Source organism: Amblyomma americanum, chromosome 7, assembly GCF_052857255.1.
Source record: "Amblyomma americanum isolate KBUSLIRL-KWMA chromosome 7, ASM5285725v1, whole genome shotgun sequence".
Classification (NCBI taxonomy): domain Eukaryota; kingdom Metazoa; phylum Arthropoda; class Arachnida; order Ixodida; family Ixodidae; genus Amblyomma; species Amblyomma americanum.
In genome coordinates, this window is record NC_135503.1 from 141,684,248 (window position 1) to 141,699,125 (window position 14,878).

Here is a 14,878-nt window from a genome sequence, read left to right on the forward strand (position 1 = left end):
CACCGCGGCGGGTCAGTCTGTTATCTGCAGCTTCTTTTTTATGAAGGGCGTGATTGCGTTTATCGATAGTGAAGATTGAATTATGTAGTGGTCGCTGCCTAGGGACGTCTGCGTGTGCGACCGCTGACATTGTGTGAGATTCTTTGTGAGTGTGAGATCGGGGGTGGAGCTGTGTTGCACGCTGTTACCGATGCGTGTAGGTTGTTGCGGATTATTAACGAGGGTGAGTCCATCGTTATGAATTAGTCGCCAGAGCGGTGCTCCTTTCCTGCAGTTGAATTTGTACCCGCAGCTGACGTGTCTGGCATTAAAGTCACCAAGTACTATAAGCGGGCGTTCAGCACTGATATGGAGCGAAGTGTGTATGGCTGCGAGGAGGGGGCTGTTGTATGTGTTGAGGATGCTTAGGCTAGTGCTATTTATAGCTTTAGAATGGAGCTCTACTGGTGACAATCTATGTCTTCAACCTCTATGGGGTGATCGGTAGCGGTTTATGCTCTGTGAACTAGGGTTGCTACCATTTGTGTAGGTTTGTTCATTGGTGTGTGGGGAGTGTAGTTGACTAACTTGACAAGAGCTTGAGTTTCCTGTAGTGCGATGACTGTGGGGACTTCTGTGTCGGAGAGAGATTGAATGTGGAGTTGCAGATTGCTCCGCTTGGAGCGATATCCTCTGCAATTTCACTGCCACACTCTAAGTTCCTAGTGGTTTGCTGCTATGATTCACTGATCTGAAAGCGAATGGGTTGAATTTAATTTAGGGGGGGGAACTTGATCTATTTTGCTCTGCACCTGAGCAGCAAAGGCGCTGTGGGCGCTAGATCTCAGCTCGAGCGTCGTCATTTTGTTGTTGAGATTGCTGGCCCACGTGCTCATGTCTTGGGTCATGGCTTCGAATTTCTTTTCCATTTTTTGTTCAAGAATAGTGATCGCGTTGATCAGGGTTCCTAACGTTGTGACGTCCACAGTGGTAGTGTTTTCGTTTGTTCTGCGATTGCCAGGTGTGCTTTGGGTGGGTGAGTAATAAATTAACGAAATCGCAATTAATGAAAATTGGCAGCATTTCACCCCTGTGAAAGCGATCGAGATTACGATAGCATAAATTGTGTCCAGTAATGACTTCAGGCAAAGATTCCATTGTCTAGCTCACAGACGTGGCTGCCTATATTTATCTAGCCAGACGCTATATACGTTTATGCCGTAATATTCGATAGGCACGCAAATTCGGGGATAACTAAGCAAAAAGAGACAATGGAGTGAAAAAGCAATAATACGGACGTTGTGGATCTGTGGGGATCAGCCTATGACATCGATACTTCCAATCATGAAACATGCTCACCGATTTTGAGGATTGGAACCTATAATTTAGGCTGAGCAAATTTTATTCCTGCATGTTTGCATTGTAAATCTCAATGGTCAGTCCGCGCTTTAATACATATAGGAGGTACACTTCAATAAAAACGTGATATGCATCACTATCATGACAACTGCTGTTGCATCACTCCCTTATGCGAATCGCGGAAAAGCGTTGTTTAAAAGAACTGGCTCGCCCAACCCTCTCTTTTGTGATTCCTCGTCGTGCCTGTCGAATGAGTGAATTTGGATGGAAAAGCCGCCAGTTCTAGTTTTTTAAGCAACGATTACTCTCTATATGGCTGATTGGCCCCTCCGTCAACTCCAACACATTCAACGACTCCCCTCTAAATCTGGAAAGAAATTCATTCCTGAGACATGCGGGTCGTCTCATGCACTAACGTAGGCTGGCTTCGCTGCAAAGGCTGTCGACGAATGCGCTGCTGAGCCCCGACCAAGGGTTCGAGTCGCAGAGGTCGCTGCCGTAATTCAAGGTGCAGTCCATAAATCCCGTCTCGTTCTTCAGAGCCCTGGACAGAAAAGCGAAAAGATACTCAACGTGCGTTAAGCGGCAACGTTAGGCATGATAGCCAATGACACGACAATGGAGTAATGAGGACTTAATGGAAAAATATTCAACCTCATCAGGCTAGCTACTTGGTAAGGTGAACATCGTTGGCAGTGGCGGTCATCTTTTGTCAGTAAGCTTCATGATCTCACCAATACATGTGATTTTCTTTAGCTTGGTACAGTACTGCGTTTTCTGAAATACACCCTGATACACCAGTGAGCTATAGTATTCGTGTTCACACTAGCTGTATTACTATACTGCCACAACAATTTGTTAGATGTAATTTTAGGCTATTTTCACATTCCCTTTTTGTTCGCAGCGCGAAATAGTCAAGCTTTAATTCCTTGAAATCTTGTCCCAAAAGAATCCTCCCTCATTTCTCTATGTGCTCAAGTACTCCGTCCACTTGCTTTCGGCAGGGGCCAAAGTTCGAGACCTTTTTTGATGTGTGCTAGCTTCAGGTGCCCTGGTTTCGCCGTGCTGACTACTAAGGGTGCCTTGACCTTTTTTTACAAAAGCGCTCATGTCGGCAGTCCTCCGCACGCTTCTCTGCTAGTATAGGGCTCAGACGCCGCATTTCGGTTCCCACAAAATAATTTTGCCACTGCGTTGTCACAATGACGCAGCTTTTTTTCTAGCATAGCATTTAGCCTATGATCCCTCGGAAGACTGAAGCACGTAGGAATATTCTTTCGAGCTTCGGGCCACATGAAAACAGAGTTAAACGATTCAAGAAATATTTTTTTTTTCAAATTATGCTGAAATGGTGCGAAACTTTTTCTCGAAATTCTACCGGACGCCACATAAAATTGTATGTACAATATGGCGCAAAACGTTTTACAGCTTTTAACTTGACATGCGCACAGGCTTGACTTGCTGTTGCTTTTTTGGGGTGCTTTGTCTTATCACTGCTATATAAGCGGTTACTTGAAGGCGACAAAGTCAGTGGAAAGTTAGCGCTCGTTCGGTTAACTTCGTTTCTTGTGTGTGTATCAGTTATTGCTCATTTTCTTGCTAACATGAAGGATATAGCCCGGTGTTTAACAGCAGGCGGTTTTTAGCAACTTGTATTTTTTCTTTTTTGACAAACAAAGCGACTGAGGAAGTGATTAGAGCTTGGGTAAAAAGATTTTGTTTAAAGAAAAAGAGGCCCATATACGTCGCATTTATTCCTTCTCGCATTTCCAAGTTATGCCACTGGCAGGTGTTCATTGCTTCAGATTTCAGGCTAAAACGTGAACTGATGCGCGTATCCCGCCAGATGTTAAGCTACAGGTGCACCACCTACACGCAGAGCGGTGCGAGCTGGTCGTGCTGTTCCAGCAACTGGAGGGCCTCTTGGGCGGCGGCCTCGTGGCATTGGTCCTGCATGGTGCAGCCGTCTGGCATCACCTGGCCCGCACACAGCGCTGCGGGTGAAGTGGAGACGAGAAAGTGAAGCGTCCTCAGGATGGGCGCCATGGGACCAGGTTCCCGTAAGTCTCACGAAATTTGTTTTGGTGCTGACTTACGCGTAGCAAAACAGTCATCGGCAGCAACTGCGAGGTCTCACCGAAACCTTTCGGGGATGGTTAAACTCTGTCACTCTAGCCAGACGCTCGCCCTGGTGGCCGAGATGAAAAGGCCGAAGGATGACGCTTCGCGCCCCGTATTCACGCGCGCAATCACAAACGTAGCAGTGTAAAGCACGTGCGTAGAGCGCCTGAGCAAGAACGCTGGAAACACACTTGCAGGACCTAAAATTTCGTCAAAGACTGAGCGCGGCCTTCGGAATACGCGGAACCTGAAGGCCGTGAATCCCGTTAGCATCGAAACGTCCCAGCCCCATGCACAGGTCACGCCGGGAACTGAGAGTGGTCTTTCGAAGAAATCAGAGAAATACTGTATATAACGAAGCAGGGTGTCGCGAGCCTCCTCGTATGCATAGGACAACATGGAGTCATCGTTCCTGACAGATTGCTGGAGACTGTGCACAATTCTAAAAGGGAAATGGATAGGTTAGCGAGCTCACGAAAACTATCAGACACGATTTCACATGAAATTAAGGGATCTCGCTTACCTCGAATGCCAAGGCGTAGGTTATTGGACATAGTTGGTGCTGATGACGATGATGCCCTCAGGCTTAAAGGCAAATACCCACGACGGGCGATTAGCCAGGGTGCATTGCGGATAGAAACGCACTCATGGGCAAGGATGTTCCTCACCGTCTCGATGTCAAGCTACCGAAAAAGAGGAAGACGACTGGGAGTGTGAGCCGGATGACACTCTGTGGGACGTTTTGGACGCTATCTTGGGTTAGGCTGCACGCATTAAAGGCCCCTTCTAAGCACCGTCCAAGAGTTCAGTCTTTGGGTGCCTGCTCGTGAACCATGCTAAACATAAGAAGTGAGAAAGCTGCGTTGCCTAATAAGTCATATAAGGCGATGCAAACTGGTAGAATAAAAAATACTGTAAGCAGCAAGTCCGATGCTTTTCCCGCCGTCGTAAGAGCAAAAATAACGGAAGAAAGAAATCGAGCTTCGCGATGGGCAGTTTTGCTTCTAGCTTGTTAGGGGCAGAGTGGCATTTAAATTACTGCAAGGATGCTTGGAGTGCAGGCTGGCGCAGTCTTGCTACCCAATTGACTGTATTTGCCTCAATATAAATTGTTGAGATAAACTACCACGGAATGGCTGAAACCACCTGCAGAAAGAAACATCCTCGAACTTCGGAGACAGGCAGGCACTCTGTAAAAAAACTTTTTATAGTAGCAAAGGTTGCATCCAGGATAGATGCCATGTCGCTCAAGCAGTAAAGCGCTGTAAAGACAATAAGAAACACCACAGAAGAAAGCAGGAACATGGAATTCCTATCGCAGCAAAAGCAGGAGCAGGAAAAGGAGCGTCAATGTGGAGGCCCGCAAAAGATGTTACATTTCTTTTGCGCAAGTCGCGGCTGCGGAGCCCTGGTACTTCGAAGAAACTGCGACTGATCTGGGAGTCGTGCTGGCAAAAGAATGCGATGTTAAAAAATGCCCGCATATCACGAACAGGTTAGCGTTAAGCTTCAAGGTTAGTTCCTAGACAGCAATTGGCTAAAAATGGATATCCATTCACAGCCTCAACCACGCCTCTCGCACTTCGTTTCCCTGTTTGCATACTAAAATCTGCTGTTGAAGCTCCAAATATAAGCCTACAAATGTGAGTACGCCTTGGCAGTTTGTCTGGATGTAAATACGTAGCAAAATTCGAACATTATAAGTTTAATGATCGCTCCCTTTCGTTATAGGGAAACCACCAGCAAATGCGAGAAGTATAAACGCAAAACGGCACCTTAAAAAAAATCGGTAGTTTATAGATGCGATGAGCTTTATGGACTAAGCTAAGAAACTATTTCCAGATAGAGCGCCGTATTTAACACGCATAAACGTTGGACGCCGTTGAGAAGCGCCGAATTGTCGCTGGTGTTGCGCCTTGTATTTTCTCTTGTTACAAGCACGCCTTGAGCAAACGAGATAAAAACTCTATGTACAGGAATAGTGGTTATTTCGCGTGCGCGCGCGCAAGCACACACGCGCACGCGCACGCATACGCATACGCACACGCACACGCACACACACACACACACACGCACGCACACGCACGCGCACGTGCGTACGCACACAGGATACAGGTTGTAGCACTGAAAAGGAAAAAGGAAAGCAAAAACATGTAAATGCAGATGCACGTATCAGAGAACGACAAATGACACTTAGTGGGATTCTAACAGCGTAATTAGTTTAGTTCTAAAACGCGCAGCGTCGGTGATGCAAATGGTTGTTCGTGAGATAAAATTCCATTCACTCCACTTTCAGGGAGGAAGGAATTAGAGTAGGTCACTGTCTTACAGCAAGGCGCAGCTACTTAACGAATGTGGTCAAGGCGATGTGATATGAAAGATGGTGACTTTACACTGGTGCTTTCAAGTGAGGGTTGTGATAGCAAATCCTGTGATAATTACAAATGCGTGAGACCTTAAGACGAGTTGAAAGAAGTGGATGTTCAAGGTTATGTTTAATGTGTTATGCTAGTAGTGCGGTGGTAATTTCTAATGATGAAATGGGTGCTTCGATTCTGTGCAGCCTGTAGGTCATTAATTTGATGGTGCCGGGGTCCCAAATAGAAGATGCATACTCAAGCTGCGGGCAAATAAGACTAGTATTCCAGAAGAGGGCAAATACGGGCTGGTTGGTACATGTTTTACGAATTGGAAAAACAGCGCAATCAAAGACGAGACACAAGAGAAGCACAAAACACCAGCGCTGACTAACAACCAAATGGTTTATTGCTACAGGTGAGGCAGCATATAAATGAAAAGGCACGAGTAACAACACAAAATAAGCATGAGAGAAAGATACCGCACAAACACACAACTTGACTAAAAAAAGGGGGACGTCACTGATTAAGATACGCAAGTTCCTTTGATAGTAGGTTTATCGGATACAGGTGTTACCGAGCGTTCTGATATGGCAAGCCTCCGAAATGAGCCTTGTGGTCTCATCTTTATAACGGGCTATGATAGTGGTCCTATTGAGGTGCGCTTCGCAATCATCACTCTCAGCACAGTGCACAGCAAGATGGTTTCTGCGAGACTTGGTCTCTATATCTTTTGCATGTTCACGCAGTCTATCATTGATGCATCGTCCCGTCTCACCGATGTAGAAACTGCCACAAGAGGTCGGGATGTTGTAAACGACACCAACACGACACTGAACGAACTTCCGCTTATGCTTCTTCTGGCAGCCTTTTCTGCTTCTATCCTCATTAACACGCTTGCACAATCCGCTAAGTTTATTCCTGGCTGAAAAAACCAGCCTAATGCCTCCTTTGCTCACTATCTTCTTTAGATTGTGAGAAACTTTGTGCACATACGGGATGCACACTGTTCTTTTTCTTTCTGCCAGACCCGCATCGGTGCCCTTGATCTTTCGCAGACTACATTCTGCAAGCAGGGACTCAGCAACATTTGACACCATCTTCGTGGGGTACCCTGCTGCAGATAGCCTGTTCACCTGTGCGTGGAAACTGCCTTTTGTCTGATGCAGACATGATCTTTGCAGTGCGGCTCTTAGGCATGCCTTAGCGATACCGCGTTTAACAATCTTCGAGCCAGGTTCTACACCGAGTGCCTGAGCATCGCGTGCAGAAGCGAGGTATCTACGCAAGCAGGGAACAAAAGATTTGGACAAGACCTCCTTTTGGGATCTAATACAGCGGAATTCATGTGGCGCCAGATAGTTCCTTGGCTTCCACGGAAGAGGAGACCTCTAGGGCCCGTCCAACACGAAGTGGTTGTGCTTGGCAACGTCCACATCCCTACGAATGTCAACAGCCTTCTCAAGCAGGGACCGAAGTTCTGTGAACATCCGCGTCTGGACAAAACTGAGCTACTTTCTCTTGTGCGGACGGCTGCAAAAAGGGCCACCATAGATGACGCCAACAGGTGCATCTTGGAAGGAGTTGATTGCCTCCCAAAAGACGTCAAGAAAGGAAACACACGTCTTCTCACCTCCGCTGCGGAATCCCTCAGAGATGCAAAGGTGAAGCTGCTACAGTCAGACAAGGAAGATGGCTTTGTCATCGTGTCTAATGGCCTGTACAAAGAAAAGGCTCAAGAAGCTGTCCAAGCCAACTTCAGGGAATTAAAGTCCGTCAAACCTGCCAAGGTGCAAGAAAAAGCGGTCCAGCTTTGTGAAGAAGCCGGCCTCTCGAGGCTGGCTTTGCCTTTAAGGGCATCGAAAGGAACCTGCCTTTCTATGTTCTTCAGTGCGAAGACACACAAGGATCAGTTCCCATTCCGCGCAATCGTGTCTGAAAGAGGCACGTGGCAACGTGAAGTCGCTGTTTTCTTGCAGAAGTGCTTTTCTCACCTGGAGGTGGACGACCCATTCCTCATCAGGAAGCCCGAGACTGTTTCAGATTTCCTTCGGGAAGAGTGCCCACCACATGTAAGCGCTTTCTCGATTGACGTGAAGGACCTTTACTATTCCTTGCCTCAGCGCTCTGTGACCGCGGAAGTCAGCCTTTGCATCGACCGCTTTGGCGTAACGAAATTCCAAAACGCATGTGGAATGGACGTTAGCAGGTTTTTAGAATTGCTAAGTTTTTACATGAGATCAACCTTTGTCACTATAGACAGCAAGTTTTTTATCCAAAAACAAGGAGTCTGCATTGGCTCGAGCATCGCTCCGGTACTAAGCGATTTACTTCTAGCAAGTTATGACAGGCGTCTTCGAACTAAGCTCGATGACGCGCCCATTGTTAAGATAATGCGATATGTTGACTTTCTAATTTTATATGGCACTAATGACGCACAGCAAATGGTTGCAGAGATTTTTAACGTCTTCTGTTATGAACTTAATGACCTCCAATTGACTTCAGAGCTCCCCTCTAATAATACGCTCAGGTTTTTAGACATAAAACTGACAATTTCTAACCACCATATTTGTTGGGCATACTCGCCGCGGTCCAGGAAGAGCCTTCTCTCTTTCCGGTCAGCTCACTCGAAGATTGTTAAGCGCGGTATCGCTAAGGCATGCCTAAGAGCCGCACTGCAAAGATCATGTCTGCATCAGACAAAAGGCAGTTTCCACGCACAGGTGAACAGGCTATCTGCAGCAGGATACCCCATGATGATGGTGTCAAATGTTGCTGAGTCCCTGCTTGCAGAATGCAGTCTGCGAAAGATCAAGGGCACCGATGCGGGTCTGGCAGAAAGAAAAATAACAGTGTGCATCCCGTATGTGCACAAAGTTTCGCACAATCTAAAGAAGATAGTGAGCAAAGGAGGCATTAGGCTGGTGTTTTCAGCCAGGAATAAACTTAGCGGATTGTGCAAGCGTGTTAATGAGGATAGAAGCAGAAAAGGCTGCCAGAAGAAGCATAAGCGGAAGTTCGTTCAGTGTCGTGTTGGTGTCGTTTACAACATCCCGACCTCTTGTGGCAGTTTCTACAGCGGTGAGACGGGACGATGCATCAATGATAGACTGCGTGAACATGCAAAAGATATAGAGAACAAGTCTCGCAGAAACCATCTTGCTGTGCACTGTGCTGAGTGTTATGATTGCGAAGCGCACCTCAATAGGACCACTATCATAGCCAGTTATAAAGATGAGACCAAAAGGCTCATTTCGGAGGCTTCCCATATCAGAAAGCTCGGTAACACCTGTATCAGCAGCCCATCGATAAATCTACTATCAAAGGAACTTGCGTATCTTAATCAGTGACGTCCCCCTTTTTTTAGTCAAGTTGTGTGCTTGTGCGGTATCTTTCTCTGATGCTTATTTTGTGTTGTTACTCGTGCCTTTTCATTTATATGCTGCCTCACCTGTAGCAATAAACCATTTGGTTGCTAGTCAGCGCTGGTGTTTTGTGCTTCTCTTGTGTCTCGTCTTTGATTGCGCTGTTTTTCCCATTCGTAAGACTAGTATATAGTAGCATCTTCACTGAGGTTGTAGATGATAATTTCTACGAACGTGCCCAAGCATGCAATTAGCCTTGGAATTTATGGATTGAGTAGAAAAATTTCAAGAAAGATTATGCGATATACTATCACCAAGGTGTTTGTAATATGACACAGAATCTAGACGAATGTTGTTAGCAACATAGTTCAAACCTGTATGCTGGTTACGGGTTACTGTCATGTGTTTGCATTTTGATATCTTGAATTCCATTTTCCCACGATTGACACCAATCATATATTTTTTAATCTGCGGGTACTAGAACAATGTCATTTGTGTTCTTAATTGCAGTGCACTCTGCAAAATTAGCTGCAAGGAAGTGTAGATTAGAGAAGATATTGAGAGGCAAGTGATCTATATAGATGAAAAATAATATTGCTCCAAGGTACGACCCTTGGGATACGCTTGAATGTACTGGCGCTGTTTGCGGGTCCCGATTAATGGCAGACACGGTGCGGTTACTAAGGAAGCCATGAATCCAAATGAGTGAAGACCATTGACATTAGTGAAAACCATTGACTGGGTTTCACACGAAAAAGAATTCCCGAAATCCATGCTGATTGGAGTCAATTTAGAATTGGTTAGCTTCTAAGAAGTTGACAAGATGAGTGAATATGACACACGACGTATGAATATGACGTCTGAATATGGGTGTATGACCGCAGCGGTGGCCGAGTGGTTTGAGCACCCGCCTCGCATGCAGGAGGTGCGGGTTTCGATCCCCAGTGCCACTGGGCGCCCACCGGTGATACAATGGGTACAAGATTACACCTTGCCTTGTACTCCACTTCTTTAGGGTGAATTGAGAAATGGCTCTTTGACCCCACCTTGAGAAGGAGAAAAATGCTTTGTGCCATGGCACTCTTTAGCCTTAGATACTCTTGTGCCATAAAAAAATAGCAAACATCAGGAAAACCGCAATCATCAAAATATGACGTGCTCTAGAACTGTGCATAGGACCAAATGAAGTGAAATGAGATGGTAGTTACCTGGATATTGTGTCTGTATTGATTTACGTACTGTAATTACCTTGCCGGTGAGCCAGTCATTAGGAAGAGTGTGTTACTCTAAAGACCGCGAGAAGTGACATTGTCAGGTATATTGGAAGAATACTCCAAAGTATTTTTCAAGAATTTAGTAGTGATGCCTCCGACGGCACAAGTGGGCGACGTTTTAAGCTGGTTGATGACACTACGGAACACAATGACGTCCGTTGGTAAGAAGCATATTAAAAGAGAGGTACCCATGAGGCTCGAGAGAGTTGTGATAAAGTGTAATTGAAAAGCACTCCGCACAGCCGCACCACCTTCCCGAGTAACTAGTCATATAGCGTTATTTTTCTTCCATGTTCCGAAACTGCTAAGAATTATTTTCAGCTTAGCTCGGGAACTATGATTAAAGAAGTTAAATTTAGTCGATTTTAGTGCGTTTGAATACACTGCTGCAGCAATTTTATACGCAAACCACTCGATAGCGGACTGCTTTGTGCGCGCTGCGCGAAAGTCTTTCTTCCATATTGGACAGGCGCTTGAGATACTTGTACCAGGCTGTTAGATTACACCCTCAAAGATGTATATGGTTTTTTAATACATCTGCAATCTTGATTTTGCAGATCTCCCAGTTGCGCTGGACAATATTTTTGAGATACACAGGCAAGAGTTGATCTAAAAATGGCGACGATTTATTATTAATAGCATGAATGTCAGCCTTGCTGTAATCTCGGATGCATTTGAAGCGCCTATACTCGAACGTGTTACTGGTAAAAACAGATTGAATTAAATTACCATCTGGTCACTTAGCCAAGGCGGAAGAATTATATGGGACGCTATGTCTATAGATGATGTGAGGACAAGGCCAAGAAGGAATGATGTGGAGGTGACACCCGTTGGACGTTGAACACGTTACAATAGCCCGGAATCGGAACATTTGCGAACAAAATTGTCAGAATGAGAACATACAAAATCAAGACTCAACAATTATGCCTGCTGCGCAGCAACCTGGCTCCGCACATCCGCTGTCAATAGACCATTAATTCTATCAAACTTCATGTGCATAAACACGCTATCAGCGCCTCCTCAACATTGGAATTGAATACAGCGTTCATTGATTGAGCTTTGGTATAATTGAGAAAACGAACACCATATCGCATATTGTAAAGGCTTCTGTGATTTTGCTGGTAAAATACACCAGTAACTGCTTTTCTCTTCAACTAGTATAATCCGGACATATACGTTTCGTTTGTTATGCATTTCTTTCTCTTTCCTTCTTTCTTTCGGCGCTCTATTTTTTCGTTTCTATCTTCTTTATTTTCCTCTTCCTCTTTTCCTTTGTTTTCTTCCCAGCCCAGGAAACCAGGACAAGCTCTTCTAGCTTTTGAGGCTGCAACAACGTTGAGCGTGACGTGGAGCATCAAAAATCACTGCGGAAATTTTGAAAGGTTGGTGCGCCCCATTGATTTCCTACGGCCGTCATAACTATTCAGTACGAATGCAGCGAGTATTTTATACGCGAGATTATGCAGCGCGTGGGAAGAGCAAGTTATCAGTGTCAACATCTCCGCGCACAATTTCACGGGAGGTTTTAGTTTTTTATTTTAATTAAAAATAAAAATATTCCTTTTCGTTTACGCGTTGTTCGCCATTGGCTGTCGACAGATAGCGACAGTTGGTGATGTCGAGGATAGCTGGGCATGAAAAACGGTTTTTGGGGAAAGGAAATGGCGCAGTATCTGTCTCGCATATCGGCGGACACCTGAACCGCGCCGTAAGGGAAGAGATAAAGGAGAGAGGGAAAGAAGAAAGGAAGAAAGAGGTGCCGTAGTGAAGGGCTCGGGAATAATTTCGACCACCTGGGAATCTTTAATGTGCACTGACATTGCACAGCACACGGGCGCCTTAGCGTTTAGCCTCCATCGAAACGCAGCCACCGCGGTCAGGTTCGAACTCGGGAACTCCGGATCAGTAGCCAAGCGCCGTAACCACTGAGCCACCGCGGCATGTTATAGCTCGGCATGCTTTCTGTATTAGCCTTCTGTGGTTCTTACACACTGCCGTGGGTGATAGCTGGGCATGCTTTCTGTATTTCTCAGCCTTCTGTGTTCGATTCTTGTTTTTGTACAGTGTTGTGTTTATTGCTCGCTGCAGTGTCATTTAATCAAGAGTGCGGTTGCCTTATCGATTCTCGTGAGCTGTTTTCTTTTATATTACTTTCGTTTTTCCCTACCGCAGTTCTTCCGTGTCTGAAACTTTTCATGGTCCTATTCTTGCTGCCATGTTTTTATTTACACGTACCCCTCGTGTCAACGTCGCATTACCTAAACAATTACGTTAGCTTTTGTGCCGTAGTCTCTCACGCGATCGATCACAAAAGATCTTATTTAAACGTCGTAATATGGAAGCTTCTGCTCTAATGTCATCAAGTAAATTATCGTTCTCCATTAGTTAAAATACATGAATTTATGAGCGGAACGCAACATGATAACTTCATTATATTGTTCTCCTGTACAGCTAGCTTCGCTAGAGCAATATTGATTTGAATACAGTTATCATAGGTGTACAACACTTAAATACCCATTGCGTACATTTATTTATGAAACTTGTGCTCCCTGAGAACCTTCACGTAATAATAAAAAGTCTTAAATAATTATAACCAGCAGTTATTTGCTTCAGATTAATTTCTTCTATACCTAAAAATGCAAACATTTTGAACCGCGCTAATATGGTGTCCGAGGCATGTACAGCTACTTACCGGCTTTTATTACGTCTGCCCGCAATAGCTTTTGGATTAAGAGGTAATGACTTCTCTAATCGCCGCTAATATTGCTCCCACTATAACGACAGTTTTGCCCTACAAAGCACTAGCAACTTCAAAGCATGAATATGCACCATCACTTTGGGACTCCAATATTAACTCCCTCGTCTGTAGCACTGAAGCCGTTAAGAATCGTTCTTTGCATGCATTTTATCTAATAATCAGAGCAGTGCGAATGTCACCCCCATGCAATACCACCTCAACTTGTCTGACCTCTCACTTTGCAAAAGACTTTCTTACCCGTGTCTGTTTAATAAAATTTACCGTTTAAACCATCTCTTTGAAAATTACGTAATCGGTCACCGTCATAGATATCGTAATATTCATCGCCACAAATTTGTGGTGCCAAGAAGCCGCACGAAATTATATTTCGTGTCTTTAATGCCTAAGACCTGCAATGAATATCACCGCATCTCATCGGCAGTGTATTCATTACAGACGACATCATATTCAAAACCGCCATATATAAGCACTGTTTTTAATGTCGCTGTTTTTTGCCGATACTGTTATTGTCTCCGCTCTTTTGTATAACGCTTCGGCGACTGAGAGGAAGTGCATAAAACGAAATACTAGTTATTGGCAGAAAAGAACAATTTACACGCACCTTTGTCTCGGTTCAACAGTGATGTTGCAGAAATGTTCAGAAGAATGATGGAACATTATGTGAACTAGCTACGATTCCCAGCGTCATACGGCTTGTCAGCAGGTTCTTATCGCCCATAGCAACAGCCTTGTGATGTTGACCATTAGAGCCGTCATGCATTTCAACCGCTGCCCTGTTTCTAGTTGTAATAATATCGTATAAAGAATTGAACTCTTCAGATAATTTCAAACTCACTTTATGCTCACCCTATAGCAATGCAGCAATATAACAGGCTATTACAAACAGCAAGCTAACGACTGTATAACAAGAGCGCTTACATTGTCTTTTGAGTAAGGACATTAGCTCGTCAAGCTGCCATATAGGTGGGTTTTTCAATAATGCAACGCTTGTCAATCGACAAAATGAAGCGGATCAAGCGGACTTAATAAAATTAAAACCAAGCAGTTCCGAAAGCCAAGCCGTGTTTATCGTTCCTCTCTGAGGTCCTGTGGCAAGAATCTTCAGGCAAACCGCCACACCGAGCTTACGGGTTAGACCCTGGCTATCCGGGCTTCGTATTCAGCCCCTTCCAAGGACAGCGGATTTTGGCGAGCTTCCATCTCAGTTACTCACCGAGCAGGCTAGCCAGAACCGAAACGGGCAGGGAACGGCGAATGACCATGGTCGGTTATGGAGTCCTCTCAACTACAGCGTGTACGCGGCACACAGGGACTTGCATCGGAAAGATTCTTCTGGCGCGGCTTCGGGCCGTATAGGTAGAGAGCGACAACGGGCACAGGAAGCGGATGGGAAGAGCGGAAGTGATAGGAGCGAGGCGCCGCCATCCTCCAGGGCTCGGCAGCGTGCTCTGACGGAAGTCTGCGCCTTGACTCACGCATTCTCTCTGGGTGCAGCGCTGACGTCCGTGCCGAGAGCTTGGGTTAGCAAAGCAAAGCCGCCGTCTCGGTCTGCCCGTCCAGCGGCGTCGTCGGGCGTCGCCGCTAGCACATCTGAGCCGTCGGACGGAAGGCATCTAATCAGTGTCGATGACTCGGTCGGCTGTCACCCGGCACCACACGCCGATT

The 14,878-nt window shown here is 45.5% G+C and overlaps 1 protein-coding gene across 2 annotated transcripts in view; it reads right to left on the minus strand.

Moving 5' to 3' along the window:
* Positions 1–14,585, minus strand: part of LOC144096633 (uncharacterized) — a 46,674-nt gene extending 32,089 nt beyond the window's left edge. For both annotated transcript variants that reach the window (XM_077629458.1, XM_077629457.1), the window contains exons 1-3: positions 14,427–14,585; positions 3,212–3,332; positions 1,755–1,882 (exon numbers count right to left, since the gene is read on the minus strand). In XM_077629458.1, the coding sequence (XP_077485584.1) occupies positions 1,755–1,882; positions 3,212–3,332; positions 14,427–14,475 (298 nt within the window). In that variant the 5' untranslated portion in view covers positions 14,476–14,585. The remainder of the gene's footprint in view (positions 1–1,754; positions 1,883–3,211; positions 3,333–14,426) is intronic.
* Positions 14,586–14,878: the final 293 nt, after the last annotated feature.